This window comes from Mastigoproctus giganteus, chromosome 8, assembly GCF_048544385.1.
Source record: "Mastigoproctus giganteus isolate SK-2022 chromosome 8, ASM4854438v1, whole genome shotgun sequence".
NCBI classification, from domain to species: Eukaryota; Metazoa; Arthropoda; class Arachnida; order Uropygi; family Thelyphonidae; genus Mastigoproctus; species Mastigoproctus giganteus.
Window position 1 is genome coordinate 148,009,136 of NC_143582.1, and position 21,309 is coordinate 148,030,444.

General features: G+C 35.8%; 1 protein-coding gene across 3 annotated transcripts in view; it reads left to right on the top strand.

The window, feature by feature from the left end:
* The window catches only part of mIF2 (mitochondrial translation initiation factor 2), a 405,187-nt gene extending 385,132 nt beyond the window's left edge, over positions 1 to 20,055 (top strand). For 2 of the 3 annotated variants that reach the window (XM_090379811.1, XM_090379813.1), the window contains one exon: positions 19,410 to 20,055. In XM_090379811.1, coding sequence (XP_090235937.1) covers positions 19,410 to 19,582 — 173 coding nt within the window. In that variant the 3' untranslated portion in view covers positions 19,583 to 20,055. Of the gene's footprint in view, positions 1 to 768; positions 792 to 19,409 lie in introns of those variants that run through there. The other variant, XM_090379812.1, reaches the window with a different exon arrangement.
* Positions 20,056 to 21,309: the final 1,254 nt, after the last annotated feature.

Below are 21,309 nucleotides of genomic sequence, written 5' to 3' on the forward strand. Positions count from 1 at the left end.
TTTGTAAAATCTATAGAAACTGACTGTAATGGAGCATCCATTTTTGCTGTTGTAAAAACACGGTTTGATGGAAAAACAAGTACCATCGGAAAATTTGGTATTCTGTGCCACTGATGGTGCTACCTCCATGGTTGGAAGACAAAGGTTTGATAGCCCACCTAAAGGAAGTATGTCCCAAAGTTCTTGCAATACACTGCATTGTGCACCAACATCATCTGGTTGCAAAAAATGTAGTGCAGTTCTTTATCGCTCTTTCAGTATAGTTATTAAAACCATCAATAAAATAGACACATAGCAAAGATGATTGCCTTTTCAGTAAATTTTGTGTTGATAATGAAGAACAGTATTCGAGGCATCTTTTATATACAGAAGTTAGATGACTTTGCTTTCCAAAGGAAACTGTCTAACAAGATTTATAAACCTTTTTGATATGATAATTAGTATTTTAGAAAGCGAAGAGACACAGATTTAGCAAAGGAGATCAGCAAACACAAAAACAACATATACTATATGGCTTAGATTTTTCGAAAACTTAATGAAGTATCACTTCGTATTCAAGGGAAATTAATTATGGTGATAGACTGTAAATGCGTATTAAAAGCCTTCACTGAAATCCTGGAAATATTTGAAAACAATTTCATGGTATGCAAGGGTTAGCTGAAATCAATGAATCTCTCACTGAGAATGACCTTAAGAATTATTCAGATCATCTGTGTTCTTTAAAAGGTGAAATGTAAAATAGATTTTCATATTTATTTTCTTTTGAAGTGAATCCATGGATGTGATGCTGGGTCTGCTAGTGAAGAAATTCAAGAACTCATTGAATTAAAATGTGATGAAGAATGCAAATATAAATTCGAAAAAGGTGGAATGGCTGAATGGTGGGGATCAAAAACAACTAAACTTCTTTATCCAACAATGTGGCCTGAAATGGCCAAAATATTCCTTTGTTTTCTAACATCTTATATGGTTAAAAGTTGTTTTAGTTCAGTAAATAAAATATTAACAAAGGAAAGAAACAGAATTGATATATATATCTTCAAGAAGAGAAACTTACTGACATCATACCGAACATTGAACTTTTAGCTAAGAAGCATCAGGCTCGGGGATCTCATTGAATAAAAAGAGTAAGTATAAAGTATTTTCTTAAATTTTCATGGGGATCGATTAAGAAAAAAAGATTGTCCAAAAAAGCCCTTTTAGGGGGCAGTAATAAAAAAAGGTTGAGAAACACTGGTCTAGAGGAATGAAGGATTGTGCCACTGAAAGATGGCACTACTGGGGAAATAGTAGGAATATTGATGTGGATACTTGATTCACAGCCAGCAGGCATTCTCGCAATTGTATCAAGTGCCCAAATACTTTGAACAAAAACATTACCCAAGTCATCACTGCTTCCTGCTTACCATGTATGATCCATTGCCTCATCCTGAAGGTGCCTCCATAGCCAGGTGGGAAGGAGCAGCAGTGCATAGCACATGCTTCTTGATTAGACCGGGGATCGAGCCCATCACCACCAAATACGGAGGATGTGGAAAGGTCAGAGAATGACCACCGCATATCCCGGAGCAATATGGCCTTAATTGCTAATGCTCTTAAAAACCAAACAAACAACAGCCTCATCCTGATTTCACATGTGATGCCTTTCACTTAGTGCCAAATAAAACAAACCTATTAATCTTTTGCAGTCCAAAATTATTTTTTTCTGTCTTCCCCATGCTGCAGTCCAGCAAAAAAAAAAAGAAAAAAAGACTACTCAAGACATGGTGCTCCAAAAATGATTTATTTTTGGGTCTGTATATGCTAATATATAAAATTGCATGGTAAATCTATTTATGAACTCTTCAGACACTTTAAATGTTAATTATTTATATGACTTTAGTGTGTATGATCCTTCAAGGAGTACCATCACACTATTAATTGATCTCCTACTTTCAAAATCCTGAAATCGTGCTTTTCAGGAGCAAGTCATACCAACTTGTTTGTTTTCTTTGCTTCTAACACTTCTGTCACTACATACTGCACAGTCTTCTTTCTGTATTTCTTATCTCATCTTTCATCACATTCTGTCTGGCTTCTGCATCTGAACTATCTTGTTAGCCTTTTCTAGAAAGAAAAGGCTAACAAGATAATTCTTATTTTGGGCACCTCCTGCTAGTTGAACAAGTGACTTCTTTTGAGATCTGCTGCCTTTATCAAGATGAAACTGCTCACACTTGATACTTCTAAAAGGCAAAAAAAAAACAACTTACTCATTTCACTGATTTTTGACTAACAAATAAGTAGTAGAGTAATGGTCAGCTCTGTGTACAGCACCCATATTTCTCATGTAGAAATAGTGACTGGCTTTTCAGTTTGAAAGTTTGTCACACCCCATCCAGGGCTGTAGTGCAGGATATATGCTGTATACCTTCAGAATTTTTTTTAGGTGAATAACATATACCTTCTGGTTTTTGAAAGAATTAAAAAAACAAATATTATGAAAATATATACTAAAAATTAAAAAATAAATTTATCAGAATTTGATTCTTAGACAGTACTTATAGTTTTATTATTTTTAATACATAAGTAAATATGCTGTGTGTGTGTGTGTGTGTGTGTATATATATATATATATATATATAATAATAATAATAATTTGTAGTGAAAAATCAGAACAGCTAAAAAAGATTGGAAAAAAAATAAATAAATAAAATATAAATATATTGCGCTAGTTCATGGATCTGGATCACTGCTAGTAATAGCTGAAATATTTAGTAACCATAATGAAATATAGACAAATAGATTAGATAAGTGTATGAGTAGGGGTGCTGACTTGTCAGGTGTAGTTACAATGGAAAAATTAAAAAGTGCCTGAAAAATAAAGGCAGATTACATAAAATAAAATGAAAATATATAAATGGTGCATTAGCATTAGTAGAGGCATACCATGCAAGAAAGCAAGCTTATGCCGCATCAGCCGAAAAAAAACAAGAAGAAGAAGAAGAAAAAAAAAAAAAAAAAAACCCTCCCATTTCACCCCTCCATTCATTCCAAATGCCTGTCCAGCTCAGCCTTAAATTTATTTAGGCTATCAACTTTCACAACAAGAGATTAGCATTAGTAGAGGCATTTGATGCAAGAAAGCAAGCTTATGCAGCATCAGCCAAAACAAAAAAAAAAAATAAATAAATAAAAAAAAATATGTATAAATAAATAAATAAATAAAAAATAACCACTTCCACTTCACCCCTCTGTTCGTTCGAAATACCTGTCCAGCTGAGCCTTAAACTTATTTAGGCTATCAACTTCCACAACAAGGGATGGAAGTCTGTTCCGCTAACCAACCACCTGCTGGCTAAAGGCAAATTTCCACACGTCTATCCTACATCTATCTTTCCTCAGTTTGAATTTATGCCCTCTCAGGTGATTATTCTGAGCAAGAGGAAGAATCCCATCAGCATTGAGCATGCTCAAACTATTCAAGGCTTTATACACCTCTATCAGATCACCTCGCTGGTGCCTAGTCTCCAGACACTGTAATTTGCAAAACTTAAGCCTTTCTTCGTAAGAGTACCCCTTTGTTCCATTCACTAATCTTGTTGCCCTTCTCTGTACTCGTTCCAGCAGCTCTACATCCTTCTTGAAATGAGGCCTCCAGGCCTGTATACAGTACTCTAGGTGTGATCTGACCATTGCCTTATACAAGGGAATAATCACCTCCGTATCCCTGCTAGAAAAATTCCTATATATCATTGACAATACACCATGAGCTACTCTTGCAGCCTGTCTGCACTGCTCAGAGAACTTCATATCTGCCTGCACAACCACTCCCAGGTCCCTTTCATTCTCTACCACTGTCAGTGTAGTACCACAGAGTTGATACGTTGCTCTGGGGTTGCTGTTTCCCATATGTAGTACTTTACATTTGTCAATTTTAAACTTCATTTGCCACCTCTCAACCCATCTGCTCAACCTTTCCAGATCCTGTTGCAGCAGCATAGTGTCAGTAGTGTCCTTGACAACCCTGCCAAGCTTCGTATCGTCTGCAAACTTGGACATTAAGCTTGATATACCATCATCAATATCATTTATAAATACAGAAAACAATAATGGACCCAATACTTAACCCTGAGGGACTCCACTAATAACATTAGTCCACGAAGACCAGTGTCCATTGATTACTACTCTCTGTCATCTCCCCCTCAACCACCCCTTTATCCATAGCAGCAATATGCCTCCAATGCCACACTGCTCCAATTTGTGCAGCAGTCTTCCATGTGCAATAGCATCAAAAGCCTTTCTAAGATCCAAATATATAATATCAAAGTTATTCCCTGCATCCAGTTTCTTTGTGACCACATCAAAGTATCCAATCAAATTGGTCACGCAAGACTTCCCCTTAACAAAACCATGCTGTGTCTGAGCTATAACTGATGTCTTGTCTAGACGATCCTGCAGTGCTTCTTTAACCAGTGCCTCCATTAATTTTCCTGGAACAGAAGTTAAACTCACAGGTCTATAATTACTTGTGTCAGCCTTTGATCCTCCTTTGTGAATTGGGGTAACATTTGCAAATCTCCAGTCCATGGGTACCTCTCGTGAGTCCAAGGAAGCTCTCATAATTATTGCTAAGAGTTTGCTTACTTCCTTTGCTGCCTCCTTTAATATAACTGGATAGATCCCATCCACTCCAGGTGCCTTTCTTGTATTTATCTTCAACAATTTCTCCTCCACTTTACTCTCAGTTATTACAAGATTCTCTAGCTTACTGCAAGAGTTGAATACACGTCTGGCATTCCCCTCGCTGAATAACTCCTCATGTGTGAATGTTGAAGCAAAATATTCCTTTAGTTTGTTAGCTACCTGAGCAGGATCATTAACAGTTGACCCATCAATATCAAGTGGACCAATCTGATTCATCCCCTTCCTTCTAGAGTTTACATAAGTAAAGAACTCTTTGCTGTTTTTCTTTGCATCCCTTGCCAAAGATATCTCGTAATCTGCCTTCTCCTGCCTAACCTCCTTTGTAACTTGGTTACAGATCAACTTGTATCTATCATAGGCTTCTGTGTCACGTGTTAATTTATATGTATCCCATGCATTTTTCTTCTCTGCCATGTCTCATTAGTTCATCTGACATCCACTTAGTCCTAAACCTTGAACAATATTTCTTAGTTGGTATGTAAAGCCTAGTAGCTTCCAAGATAAGTTCTTTGAATGCTTCCCATTTTGAATTTAATGTTAGTAACATCATCAGTTGGTCCCACTGTATAGAATTGAAATACTGTCTCAGTCCATCGTAGTCACCTTTACGAAAGCAATAACCCTTCCCTTAACCCCTAATGGTAGTTACCTCTTTGAGTAAATCACACTTCAGCACACTGTGATCACTGCCACCTAGTGGTTCATTTATCTGCAGATTCTTAATGCATGAAAATCACTACTGATAATCAAATCAAGAGTATTACTCCCTCTAGTTGCCTCCCGAACATGCTGATGTAGAAAACAATCATCCAATAAATCCACAAAAGCCTTGCTAGTGTGTGAGTGACCAGCCCCCAAATTCCAGTCAATATCTGGGAAATTAAAATCCCCCATTATAAGACTCTGATTTACTGGCCCACTCTATTTCCCTGTAGAGTTTCTTATTATACTCATCAGAGTCATTAGGCCTATAGCACACTCCTACTTTCAATTTTGATCTCCCAATGCTTATGTCACACCAAACTGACTCGACACTGCACTGTCCAGCCATGTCGACTGGCTTCACTTCCTTGGATTTTTGGTATTTCTTAACTAATAGCATAACCCCTCCTCCCTTCCTATCCTGTCTATCCTTTCTGTAGACATTGTACTCCCCAAATTCCAGTTCTGCATTCCTTATATCTGTGTGACACCACGTCTCTGAAATCCCAACAATATCTGCCTTTGATGTTTTGAGCAATACCTCAAATTCATCAAATTTATTTACTAAACTCCTAGCATTGGTGTACATGCAAGTATACATGCACCTGTTCTTTTTCTTATCTACCCTAATACAACCCATGTGTTTACTTGTACCCCAATGATTCCCAGCAGTCTCTGAAATATCCTGCAACTTATTTTCCAGGCTGCTGCTCATTCCAATAGAAGCAGTGCAAGAATCACTTTCACCTCTGCCAGTGGCTACTGTTAATCTATTAGTCCTTGTATCCCCCCCATCCAGCAGTTTTCCGACCCACCTAACACTGCCTCGATAGCATCAGCAAACATTCTTGCACCCTTTCTATTTAAGTGAATCCCATCCCTGTAGAAGCAGTCTCTCCTGTTAACAAGATGGAAGTCTGTTCCACCAATCAACTACCCACTGGCTAAAATCAAATTTCCGCACATCTATTCTACAACTCTCTTTCCTCAATTTGAATATATGCCCCCTCAGGTTCTTAATCTAAGCCAGAGGAAGAATCCTATCAGCATTTAGCTTGCCCAACCCATTCAAGGCCTTATACACCTCAATCGGATCACCATGCATGGGCCTACTCTCCAGTTCTGCAAATCCAGGTGCTGCATTTGCAGAACTTAAGCCTTTCTTAGTAAGAGCACCCTTTTGTTCCCTTCACCAATCTTGTTGACCTTCTTTGTACTCATTGTAGCAACTCTACATCCTTCCTAAAATTAGGCCGCCAGACCTGTACACAGTACTCAAGGTGTGGCCTGATCATCTTGTACAACAGGATAATCACCTCCCTGTCCCTGCTAGCAAAATTCCTATATATCATTGACAAGACTCTATGACCTTCCCTGGCAACCCATCTGCACTGCTCAGTGAGCTTCATATCTGACTGCACAATTACTCCCAGGTCTTTTTCGCTTTCCACTTCCCTGAGTGTAATACCACACAGTTGGTACATTTCTCTTGGGTTATTGCTACCTATATGCAGTACTTTGCATTTGTGAATGTTAAACTTCAGTTGCCAATTCTCAGCCCATTTGCCCAACTGATGTAGATCCAATTGGAGCAGCATACTGTCTTTACTGTAGTTAACAGTAATGCTATATATCCTAAGATTTTTATCTACATCATCAGTGGCCAGCAGCCAAAACCAAAGGAAATTCAGCAAAAAATTTTTTTTATTTTTTCCGTCGTAACTACACCTGACATGTCAGCACCCCTACTCATACACTTGTCTAATCTATTTGTCTATATATAAATAAATAAATATATATATGTATATACACGGGTATATCCTGTATAGCCTCTGGAATTCAATTAATACACCTGATATGCACAATATACTCTCTGCTTTTCATTACATTCATAGAGTATATCTTCTGCTAATTTTACAACTATAGCACTGCCCCCATCCTCCCTTACTTTTGCTACTTCAGTTTTGCTATGTAGAAAGTAGAAAACTTAAACACAATTGTTTAGTCTCTGTGCTAATGCTTTAATCAACAATCTTCTGCTTTTCGATTTTCTTTGTATATTTATTTCTATGGTAAGATGCACTGTTATGTTTCCCATAACAGTGCATCTTACTTGTATATTTAGTAGTATTCACAGACTGATTTTACAGTAGTTCAACTAACATCAGAACTTCTACTAGTTGGATAATATGAAATCCTCAGTACTGTGATGCTATTTTTTAATAAGATGAAGGTTTTGTTGAGATGCTTTTAGATGAGGCTTGATTCTTGAAGTGTAAGTTAAGTCTGGTCTCATCAAGTTAGGCTTTAAAAAGTACTGCATTATAGCTGACATGTAATCTATTTATAGTTGGCTGTAATAAATACCCAAGGCCTACTTTGTTAGCTTTTGAGTGTCATGACGTTTGAATGAAATTTTACCCTTGAAACTGATAGTTTTTATTATTGCAGTAATTCTTCCTAGAACAAAATATTAATGAAGCTTTTCATTCAGACGAAATGTTTTTTTTTTTTACTTTAGATCCCCTACTTTGAATTCTGTTTCTATTTTCTTTGTGACCAGAGATGCAACATCAAAAAACATCTGCAGAAATTTTCTGTTAAATACATTCTTGAAAAATGGAATTTTGGCTGTTCATTATTCAGACCAGTATTCATTTATATCACTCTTTTTTCATTTAGTGCTATGTTAATATCAAAAAACACCCTTAGTTCAGTTAAATCCTTAATCGGAAAGTTCTAACAGTTTCTAAATTTTTTCATGAGAAATGCTGTTGACACTATGCCTAAATACTTCATTTCTAACACATATTATAAGATACTGTGTTACTTCTAAAATGAAGAAAAACAACTGCCATGTGATGTTAAAAATCAAATATAAACATTAGTTTAGTTTTTTCACATTGCTTATTTGAAGTATAAATAGATGGTAGTACAATAATTATGCCAGTACAGCTGGTTGTGAAAAACAAGTTTCATAATTGGCAATACCAACCATTGTGGTTGCCATGACGTAAGACTGCAAAGGTTTAAGAGCAGCAGACTTTCTTTGAGTCATCAGCTGTCCATCCAAAACATTTCTGGTACCCAACACATTGCAATTAGCCAGCAGTGATTTGGATATTTGCTGTTACTCTCCAGTGGAGAGTATGCCACTGCAAAAATGTCTCTACTGCCAAGAAATGCATTCCAAGGTGTGAAGCTCTGCTGTCACCCTTTCACCCCTCTCTCATCCTATACATCAGTTTTCCACAACATCACTTGTGATGGTTGGTTGTCTTGTCCACAATTGCCAGTTAATTACTCTAGCATTTCTCATCAGTGGGAAAGTAATAAAGTAATTTTAGTAACCTTTATGGTAATAAAGTAACTAAAATAAGTCCTTCTATGAGATCTTTCAAAAGTACTGATGGCAGTTTTGTAGCACGTTTATGTAATTCAAAAATGTACCTTCATTCCATGTAGCCTATATCAGAGTTGGCCAACTTAATTTGTGGTGCTATCTATTTTTTTCCTTCAAAATGTGCTGCAATCTACCATCTCAAAAATTTCATTGCACAAGGTTAAAAAAGTTAATCAACACATATTGAAAAATGTTTATAAATTTTAAAATTCAATACAATTCAGAATTCTTATTTTAAATTTATACGTATTTAAAATTTTAATTTATGCAAAGTTTGTGTCTTCGTGTCATTTGCCAAGCTTTCAAAATATTGCCGATATGCTGTGATAAGGCCAACCGTAAAAAATCTTCTGTATGCAAGTCCGTAAGAGCACAGCACTTCTTTGTTTGTTTGAAATACGAAAATGCCGATTCACACAGATATGTGGAACCAAAGCAGAAATTTAAAAGTTCACTGCATGTTTTTTTACATTTGGGTACTTTTCTTGGCAAACATATTTCCAAAAGTCTTCTTCTTCTGATGATCTGGCTTTTAGGAAGATTCCATTACATCGTTTCACAATGTAATAATTTCATTTTCAAGTAATATTTTCTCCATGTGAAAAATTGCAACGATTTTTTCTGCAATTTGTTTCCTATCTAAGTGAACATTAAATGGATAAGAAATGCATTGAACAATTTCTTCAATTGTTTTAAAATCACTGATTCTGGTTTCAAAATCTTCCACAAAATTCTCAATTTCAGAAACATATTTCTCACTATTAAATTCAAAAACAGGATATTTTTGCAAATGACCTTGCATATTGCAAAATGGTCGAATTTTTTTTTTCTTTGAGATTCTTAGCCACTGCCAAAAATTGATATTTATATGCAGAAATACTAATCATGTCACCCACATTTTTAATTTTTCCTTGTAATTCCAAATTCAGATCACTTAATTTACTGGTAAAATCTGCCAAAAAAGCCAGATCACACAACCATTCAGTATCTTTTAGCTGCTGATAATCGTCTCCCCTTTGATCAACAAATTTTTTAATTTCATTCAGCAAATTTTGAAATATCTGTAGAAACTTACTCCGACTCAGCCACCTCACAGCTGTGTGTACTTTCAGATCTGGTTCTTTTATAGCGAGTTGCATTTTGAAAAGTCTCTTTTGAAGAGATTGTCCTCTGATGGAATTCACGATTTTGAAAGTGATGTCCATAACACTTTTAGTATTTAATCTTTTGCTGGCTAACACTTGTTGGTGGATGATACAGTGGTAACTCAAAAAATCTGCGAATTCATCATCCTTTTGGCACAATGCAATGAATCCGTTAAGATGCCTCGTCATTGCTTTAGCTTAATTAGTGGTAATTTAATTAAATTTTTTCAATAAAATGTTTGAATGAGTTAAAGATATCAAGACCTCTAGTTCTTTCTTTTAACAAAACCATACCCAGCAGTTCTCTAGTGGCAGAATTGTTGAAAAACACACCAACAAAACGAGCAATTGAGCTGTATCACTGACGTCTGTAGATTCATCCAGTTGTAAAGGAAAGGACACACAATTAGCAATATCAGCACGAAATTGTTTGCTCACATTTTCACTCATTTTTTCAAGGCATTGCATCACAGTATTTCAAGATAATTGTAGATCTTGAAGGGCACTTTTAATTTCATTTTTGTTCTTAGAATTTTCAAAAAGAGAATCTGTAATTTCTAAAAATGCACCTTTGATGAATTGACCATCAGAAAATGATTTGCATTTTTTGCGAGAAGATGACTCACTCTAAATGATGGTACAGTTACTGCTTTAGATTGTAAATTAGGTGTCATGAAGAAATTTTGTTGCGCAAATAATCTGGATTTAAGTTCTAATTTATTTTTTCGATGGTCACTATTCAGCGGAAAATCTGATTGGTATTTACCATGGAGTGCGTTGAAGTGCCTTTCTAAATTTCATTTTTTGGGTATAGCCACAGAAGCATTGTAAATCAAACAGCAACATTTTTCTTTCACCATTACAAAAAAGTATTCTAGTTCCCACTTGATGAAAATGATACGTTTTACTGTTTTTTGTAGTATTCAATTTAAATCAAAAGGTATTAAATTAACATATAAGTACTGTCCAGTTATTAAATTAGAAAAAGCAATGCTTACTGATTAAAACACTTTAAGTTGTGGGAACTGGAAAAATATTCTGTCTAAACAGCTAATGTAGGATAATTGATGAAGAGGATTCCCGAATGAGGAAGCTGTTTCCAAAATAACCGGACAAACACACCACCTTTTATTGCTCTGTTTGGTTATATCCTTATAAGAATCAGTTTTGAATGCCTTTGTGATATTTCTCTAAAGCTATTTCTGGAGGGTCACGACAATAAAACTAATTTGCACTTTTCTGTTAGTGCAGTCTAATTATAAATAGGGAGTAAACTCAATCTTATTGCATTTGCAATAATACTAACAGCTGGAATTCTGTGGTATTTTACGTTATTATGGTGAAATGTGTTTCTCCTTCAATGAAATCTTCAATCATGCAAAAAAAAAATAATAAATTTTCAAAATCTGCTCTTCATTCCTATTTTTGAAGCTTTTTTAAAAAAAAAAATAATAAATAAATAAAATAATGTGCAGGTAGCGAAACCCTCTGCGCAATATAAAATTTTGGTAGTATACCTGACTGTGCAAATCGAAGGATGACTGTATATTTAAAATTCATCGTGATTGACCAAAATTAAAGCCGTGATCGACTCATTGGCCACCCCTGGCCTATATGTTATATATTTACTTGGCATTTTACATTCTTTCATCAAATGATGATGGAGACACCTTTGTGGAGAGAATAGCACTTTCCTCTGAAGATATTTATGACATTGTTTTTGTGATACCATTTTGAGTCTTCCTGTGAAAATATTTAGATATATATTATTACATGGTGCAAAATAGGTTTGAGTTGTGCAGTCTCTCAGCTGTAAAAAGTATTAAGTGTGCTGTTTTCTGAGAAATTGTTACTATTTTGATTGTTATAGTTACAATTAAAGGATTGTCATCATCATTTATTGATATCATTTGGAAATAAAAGTCTCAGTTTGGTTACACTCTTACAGGTTTTTTTTTTGAAAATGATTACAAAATTTCCAGAAAATAATAGTTCTTTAATTTCTCATTGCTTGGAATATGTCAAGCACTCCCTTATTGCCCTTTGGTATGTTGTTTATTTGTGGCTTATAACTGCTGCATGCTGGCTACCATCTGAGGTATTTTGAGGCCTTTGACTTTCACTAGGGCTCATATTGTGGAGGTACTAAAACAAAGGTATGGAGCAAACCTCTCTCTCTCTCTCTCTATCATGCAAAAATAAAAATAATATGTGCATACACATATACTCACACCTGTTGCCAAAGGTAACCAGGCAACTACATGTTTAAAAAAAACCTTTTATTATTTAACATCTCAGCCACTTTTGACCTTAATTACATATTGTATCCTTATTGGTATACTCCAAACTGTATTTTGATCCATTCCTCCTTCAGTAAAGCAGCATGTTCAGTTACTAATTGTGGGCTTGTTGTCCTGGCCTGCAACCTGTGTTCCAGTTCATTCAAAAGGCATTCCATGGGATTGAGTTTTGGGCTCTGGACAGACCAATGAGGCTTTTGTATGCTTTTTTCTTCAACACGACAATGTTAACAACCATTTATCTATAATATTGCAGTTTTGCTGAAATGGTACAAACAGATTCATTGGTAATATATAGTATCCTCTGATGCAGTGTTTCTTAACCTGTGTGCCATGGCATACATTAGTGTGTCACTAGTATGCTTAGTGTGCTGCGGAAAATGTAAATTAGAAAAAAAATTAAGAAATCCAAGTCTTACAATAAAAATGAATTCAAGCAAAAAATTTGTTTATTTACGCTGCACCGATCGAAGAGCCTTCCGGCGGTCAATGTAACATTACGTTTTGATTCCTAATACTAGTTCTGTTCACCTATATTACACAAATAACAAATATATTATTAAATATTGGTATTGGTATGGGTGTTTAAGGGCACAAGGGCAGTATTATTAAATATACCCAACAGAAATAACTCCCATTTGTAAATATATGAATATAGTAGTGATTGTAGTGTGCCGCAGCAACAAGAAGGTTGGGAAACATTGCTCTAATGATGCTCCATTGGAAGTTACTAAGCTCAGTGATTCAACCCATCTACTGTAGTTTAGTGAACACAGTTTCTTTTATACCATTTCCATGGTGCTAATCAATCTTTTGGTTTCATTTTATCCCAAATTACAGTTATCAGATATTTTAGTGTGTATATATACACTGATCAGAACAATTAGGGAGTCAATTCACAATGTGATAGACAATCTACCATATCAATATATCTCTTATGGTTGCAATAATGACAACATGTATTCACAGAAACTGAAGTGTAAATTTAAATTATACAGGCTGAGAACATATAAATTCAGCAGTGTGACCATTTCATTAAATACTTGACCATGTTGCAGATGCATCTCCTTCGAAGCATAAAACTGTCCATGCTGTCCACAATGATGACAGAATCTGTACCTACAAGCTTGTCTACTGATGTGTCATGTTCTAATAAAACCACACTTACTGATTACTGTAGGATTGCTTTGGATGCTTTTGACATACCCAATGTAATTGAAGCTGATCATAAATTAGCTTCAATTACATAATGAGTGTATATCATCATATTAACACAAATGTTTATCAGGTGACACAGATCCCTATGGTAGGTATAATCTAGTCTGTAATCAAGTGACAAAGGAAGTTAGGGAAGCAAAGGCAAATTATGAGAAATTTTTTGCAAAGAATGCAAAGAAAAACATCAAATTGGTCCACCTGATATCAGTTGTTCGACCGTTGATGATCCTGCTCAGGTAGTTGACAAACTTGCTTTCTAATTTGTTGTCCATCTTGCTTTCAAAGCTGCTGTGCTGCTCAGTTCAATAGAAGCTGTGCAAGAATCACTTTCACCTCTGCCTACGGCTATTTTTAATTTACTATTATTCTGCATATTGCCCGAAGCTAGCAGTGTGCCAACCCTCCTAACACTGCCTCAATAGCATCAGCAAATATTTTTGCACCCTTTCTATTTAAGAGTGCCCCATCCCTGTAGAAAGCAGCCCCTCCTGTTAACAAGCACAGACCAATCTGAAAAAACTAGTACCCCATGAACCCTGCTCAATATCTCCAGGGCCGAATTTAAGGACAAGGCTCTCAACATTTACTCCCTCTTATCATGTCTGTGCAGAATTGCAGACACTTTCAAATTTAACCCCAACTCGCAACTTTTTTTTTTCAACATTGCCCTGTTGAGAAAAAAGTTTTGTTTAGTAAGTCTGCAGATCTCCTACTCTTAGTGTCATTAGAGTGTAACAATATCACCTTTTGTGTGATTAAACAATGATATCTGCTCTACAACATTATCAGACTTTTCCCCTAGAAGACATACCCTGATTCTATTCCACTATCCGTTTTGCCCAATATATTTCTGTTTCCCTGACAACAGAGTCACCAACAACTAGCTCCGGTGGGACCAGTGCATTCTGCCTTGGGAGTTGCCGCTGTGTTGCCTGATTATTAAGTGCAAGCTCTGGAGTTGATGTGGCTAGCTGAGAGCTTGATGGGTTCCTTAATATGATTACTTTGAGGACATCCACCTTGTTCTTCAAGCTGTCATAAATGCCCATAACAAAGCTGAGTTGGTGCCTAATATCTTCAAACTCCTTACATCAAACACACACACACACCACCCCCCCTTGGCAATTTCATGTCCCATTCCTGATATCTCTGCAAACATCAAACAAGCCATACATCTCGCTGTGATCACTGCAGATAAAAGAACCTAGTATTTTTTTATCTGCAGTTTCTTAATGCATGAATAATCATTGCTGATAATCAAATCAAGACTATTACTTCCTCTTGTCAAGTTGCTGTAGGAAACAGTTATCCATTAAATCTACAAAAGTCCTGCTAGTGTGTGAGTAACCAACCCACAAGTTCCAGTCAGTATCTGGAAAGTTAAAATTCCCCATTATAAGATATTCTAAATTTGCTGATGGTAACATTATCAATCATTTTCAGAATGTTTGATTTGAAGAGGAGTATGATTCGGGACTAAAAGATCTAAGTTTGACATTTCACAAAATTGTGGGATTGATTGAATGTGAATTGATTGACAGAGAAGAAGGAAACTTTGTTTTCCTTTTCTTTTTCCTTAAGCCAACTCTAAGGTCAAAGAGAGTTGCCACCAATTTGATGACACAGATGGCTCGAATTATACTGATGGTACATACATAAATTACCCAGCTCCTCATGCCAAGGAACTGTGGACCTCTTTACTAGATGGCCAGTCATACAAAACTGCACTACAATACCGGTGCTACTTTACACTGTTTGGTTTTACTATGATTGGTTTATTTATACAGTAGGTGTCTTTCTCTTTTCACTAGCTAAAACTATCTACAATTTAAAAATAAATGTCCTTTCTTTACACACTGTACTCATTATATTGAAATTCCCAACCCTTATCTCAGTGTCAGCATTTTTTATTTTTATGAAAACCCCAAACACAAGAGGTATTAGAAACTGTAGTATTTAGTTCTATGAATTTGAAGTTGAGCAGTTAAAGGATGTTGACTGGTTGCAGCATGTGTTCAGACTGCTTTGGAAGAGAGAGCAGGAATTATAGAAGCCGATTCAGAAGAACAGTGCCCATGGAAGTATCTACAGAAAAGGCATGCAGCAGAAACAGAGTGGAGAGACTCTGTTACAGCTGAGTCATTAATTAACCTAACTGTCCTCTTTTGAATGGAATCTAGAAGCCAGAGAGGGGTTTTGGGTACTTTGCCCCAGATGTGGGAACAATATTCTATGGTAGGGCAGATTTCTGATTTTTACAGAGTGAACAACTGTTTGAAAGAAAAGTAAGCTGAGAACGAAAGAGAAAACAGTTCTTTTAGATGCAGAAGAAGCAATATTTGTAATGTGCTTATGTCAAGAGAGATTAGAAGTCAGGGTAATCCCCAATAGAGATATATGATCTTGCCTAGAAATCACAGTGACATCAAAGATAAGCATAGGTGCAGAAGAATCCTTTATGCAAGGTATAAGACAGGTCTGAGTTTTAGAAGGATTGACATCACCGAAAGTTATTTTTGTCCACTAGAGAATCACCTATAAATTAGCATTTAAGGAATTGGTAGTGGATATTGAAGAACTTGAAGCCTTTTGTGGAAAGCAAGGTTTCTCAAACTGTGTGTAATGCAATGTGCTATCATCAGCAAAACTATGGATAGGATTTCTGATCAATGCAAGGTCATTAATATACAAGAGGAAAAGAGTGGGAGAAAGAATGTTTATTTTCGACATTTCAGCAAAGCTCAGACCCACATGAGCGGTTGCTTTATAAGCTGTAATAGGTTGTAATCACTGAGAAAATCCTTAGATGAATAGCAGGAGGCAGAGGGTTGTGATAGATGGCTATTCCTCAGATTGGGTTGATGTAAGAAGTGGGGTTCCCCAAGTATCAGTATTAGGACCACTGTTGTTTTTAATTTTCATAAACGACATCGATGAAGGGATAGAGGGCGTGATGTCTAAATTTGCAGATGATGTTAAAATTGGTAGAGTAGTTAATGATCACTGTCAAGCTGAGCTTCTTCAGAGAGACCTAGATAGACTTCAGGAATGGTCAGAAAAATGGCAGCTATGCTTTAATCCAACAAAGTGTAAGGTATTACACCTGGGAAACATTAATCCCAAAATAACTTATTCACTTGGTGGAGTTCAACTAAACCCAGTACTGGAGGAAAGGCACTTGTGTGTTACGATACGGTCAGACATGAAATTCTCTGAGCATTATAAACAGGTTGCAAGGAAGGCCCATGGACTTTTGCAAGTAGAGATAGGGACGTGATAATCACATTATATAAGGCTTTTATTAGACCACACTTGGAATACTGTGTTCAAGTATGGAGACCGCACCTAAAGAAAAACATCGAGCTTCTTGAAAGGGTGGAAAGACGGGTAACTCGCTTGGTGAGATCGAAAAAAAGGGCGTCCTTATGAAGAAAGACTTCGAATATGTGGGTTGCAGAGTTTGGAAACTAGACACCTTAGAAGAGATTTGATTGAGGTGTTTAGGGCTCAGAGAGTCATCGGTAAAATGAATGAGGACGAAATTTTCAAGATTGTAAATGATGCTAGAACTAGGGGAAGAATGTTTAGATTGGACTGCAGGAAGTTTCATTTTAGCCAGCGAGTTATAAATTACTGGAATAAGTTGCCTACATGGGTGGTAAAAGCTGACAGTGTGGGGAAATTCAAAGGTCATCCGGATAGTACCTTCGGGTAAGGGAAGCGCATAGGATGATAGGTTTAATTTCCTTTTCTTTTATTAATTATTATTATTTTTTTATCATCGTTTTATTCAGGTTTTTTTTTTTTTTTTTTTGGCTGGTGCAGCATAACCTTTCTTGCACCATGCGGCCATTACTAATACTAATACTAAGAACTGAGCCTTGGGAAACACCAATGTTAATAGAGAAGTTAGAAGACAGAGCCATTTACCATCACCTGCAGTGAGCAGTCAGAGAGAAAACTGGATATCCAATTACAAAAATCAGTTGGCAAACCATAAGATGGAAGCTTATTTAGAAACCTTTATGCCAAACATGATAAAACACTTTTGAAATGTCAAGAGCAATTACTTGAGTTTCACCAAAATTTTCCATTGAATATGTCCATTGATGGATAACATAAGCCAGAATATCGCCAGTGGATCGACACTGACGGAATCAGTACTGGTGATCGTTCATCAGATGAAGGGTTTCTACATAGTTTAAGAGTTGTTGATTACTTGATTTCTCCATTACTTTAGAAAGAGTAGAAGTAAGTGCAATGGGAGGGATATGTCACCCCTTTTTAGGAACTGGCTGAATATGAGCAGATTTCCAAGCAGAAGAGAAAAAAACCTTTGAAATAAGAAAGTGAAAAAAGACGACACAGAACAGTGGGAAGTTCTGGAGCACAGGTTTTGAGAATGAGTGAAGAAATACCATCAGGAACTGGAGCTTTCTTGGCTTCAAAATTGATGAAAATCCTTCTGGCATCCTTTTGATAGAAAACCATAGGTGGCATTAAATGGTATGTACTGGGAATGGTGGGAGGTGGTCTACCAAGATCATCAATACACGAGTTGGAAGGAAAATAGGATGCCAGCATTGACCTTTATCTTTGATGAATTTGGTAAAAAAAGTTGCAGCTAATAGCTTAGGGCAGAGACCAGAATGCTCGACTACCATTTGGATAAGAAGAAAGTTTTCTACTCTTAGTTTGTTCAAAATATAGTTTGGACTGATTAATAACTGCTTTAAAATTGTTGTGAGCTTTGGTTTTGACAGAAAATGAACCTGGTGATTTGGATACAAGCCATTTACGATATGCAACGTACTTCTCTTGAACAGCCTTAGCACGTTTATTGGAAAACCAAGCTTTAGACAAAGGATGAGATTTTAAGTTGGAGTGTGGAATAAAGGATTCCATCCCTACAAGAAAAATTTCATTGACGTGAGCAAACATTGACATCAGATTTGAAATCGTAATTCGACCAAGGAAAAGAAATCTCACAGATCATCCCATTTTGATTCTTCTAATGCCAAACAATATGAGGTTGAGACTAGCCATGAGAGAAAAGCTCCATTGGAGAAGAGACCATCACCAAGTTGTGATCTGAGGTGCCCAGAGGACCATTCACCCCAACCGTGTACTTAGAACGTTTTGTGAGAAAAAGATCAAGTGTGTTGGGTGTGTGGTTAGGATTGTCTGGTATTCTTGTAGGTAAATGGTCGTTTGTTTGTTTGTTATTTGGTTTTTAGGAGCAAAATCTGTGCAAGGTCATTAGTAATTGCAAAAGCCTTGGCATCTCAACCAGCTGGATCTGTGTGATTAGAAAATGGAAGCCAGTTGGAGTTCTGAACATTAAAATTGCCAAGCAAAATTACCTTACTGTTAAGAAAGTTGGACTGGAGAAAGTCAAGTTTCAAAGAGAGGATGCCAAAGATTTCCAAGTGATTAGTAGAGTTTGAAGAATGATAGAGGCAACAGATGAATTTTACAGAATGTGGTAGAGGGATTTTAAACCAGAGAGCTGGTTTAAAATCTAGGTATTGCTGTTTTTGCTCTTAGTAACCCCCTTTCAAAGCTGATGTTCATATTACCTTTTCTCATTCCAGAGTTTATTCACATATATATTACTTACAACTGTTGCATTTTTGTCATTTTTAGTTTCATTTTTGTTCACAAGTGGGTATACATACATATGTCATCTCACAGACTGTTTTTTTTTTGGATAGTTCAATACTGATCAGACTAAGATGAAAGCCGTGTAATGTGACGTTGAATTTTAGTTTCATGGCCCAAATTGGATTTAGCAATACTAATTTTTTTATAAAAAAAATTTGAAAATTTTCTGATTTTTAAAGTTTATAGGCATATATAATTTCTGACATACTGGTGATTCATTAATATATATATTTTTTTTTATTCCTTACAAATGGCTCTTAAATAAGTTTGTTTTGTTTCTACTGTTTTTAGGTCCTTTAGCTTCACTTCGTCATCTGAAGAATGAAGTTAGTACTATAAATGTTGATATGGAGTGTGGACTACGGTTACAAGAATCTAGTATTAGGTTTTTAAATGGTGATGTTATTTTGTGTTTTGAGACTGCCCAAGTACCTCAAAAAACAGACTGGAATCCTGGATTTTAATGAAAGTTAATAATGCTAATGGAAAAATGGTTAATCTTTAGTATATGGCTTACACTTCAATCAGTTGTTCTGAGGCTTGGCCCGAAGCAGTGATTGACAAGTGTAGCTTCTCCTCCTACCCATTGCTAGTGATTGAATACAGGCCAGCAATATCAGGTTAGCATGTTTTTTTCCTGAGTTTTTGAATTAATCTTTAGTATACGATGCCCCATTAGGTTAGTGTGTTTATTCCGTGTTTTGCTCGAGTCCCTCCCAGATAGTGCCTTAACCTAACGTGACCTTTTTTTTTTTGACTACCCAGAAATGAAGGTCTAGAAAAAAATGGGTCAAGTTTGTTATGAAACCATTTGGGAAGGATTCAAGCAAAAAACAGATGAATAAATGCTAACCTAAAGGCTTTCCGTAATCTTTAGTATACAGTACTCCTTCAAGTAAGTGTGTTCATTCCATTTTTTGCTTGAATCCTTCCCAAATAGTGGCATAATCTAACTTGACTTTTTTTTTTTTTTTTAATGAGACTTGCTTTTTTGGCTAGTCAAAAAAGGTTCAGTTATGTTAAAGCACTATTCAGGAGGGATTCAAGTGAAAAACTGAATAACTAATTTAGTATACACTAACCTAAAGGGATTGCGTATACTAAACATTAACCCTGTAGCCAGTCACTAGCAATACTTGTCAATCACTGCTTCACACTAAGGCTTGGCACGACGAATCGAAGTGCATACCATATACTAAAGATTAACTGGAAAACCTTAATTTTTGTTTATTTTAATTAAAGAATTTTAAAAAATTAACTTTGTTGCCAACCACTACTCTTCACTACTCATTTCTTTAATAATACCAATATTTAATTGCTGTTCTGTTGTAATAGTATTAGTGGCAAATTCATAATCCAGTGTACTCTTCTGCTTAACTAGTCCTAAATGCAAAGGTGTTCCAAAGTTAACTTTAAGACTGAAACAATAAATGGAAAAATACATTGGTTGAAATATTGGATTTAGTAAGCATAAAGAACAACAATTGACTAACTATAGATTTATGCTATAGATCTGCTAAAATCAACAACTCAAATACAAACGTACCAACCTACAAGCATATATAATAACGAGTTTTTCTTCTTCTAAGTAACATTTTTTCAGTGGTAATACCACTAGTTTTCTCTTCTCATTAGAAAATAGGAACCCACAAAATCTTGCACTATTAAAAGCCCTTTTTAATCACATAGTGTTACATAGTTGATATAGGCTCATGTTGGCTTGAATAGGAATATAACATTAGAATTATTAAGGAAACACTGAATAGCAAGTTGTTAAATTTTTTAATGTAATTCTCTCTTGTGCAGTTACATAAATTATGTAACTTGGTTAGTTCTTGTTAAAATAAGTACAGCATAGTCCAGAAAAATTAGTAAATTTACCATAACATTTTGATTGTTGTGACAGATTTTGATCAATATGGGAAACCTCTGAAAAACCTCTCATTTGCAGACACCAGTGGTGTCTGCAAATGAGAGGATTGATATCTGGATTGTTGAGAGACAGCTTTAGCTGACAAGTTACTGCACAACCATGATAATCCATTCTTTGTCTGGTGGTTGCTGCTCCTAATCTTACTTGGGTAGTCCAACACTTATCTCAATTTTGTCAACTGCATAGTTACCTCATTAGGGGTGCCTTGCGATTTTCTCTCACTGTTCATTAGAATTGTCTGCACAGTTTAGTATTGCA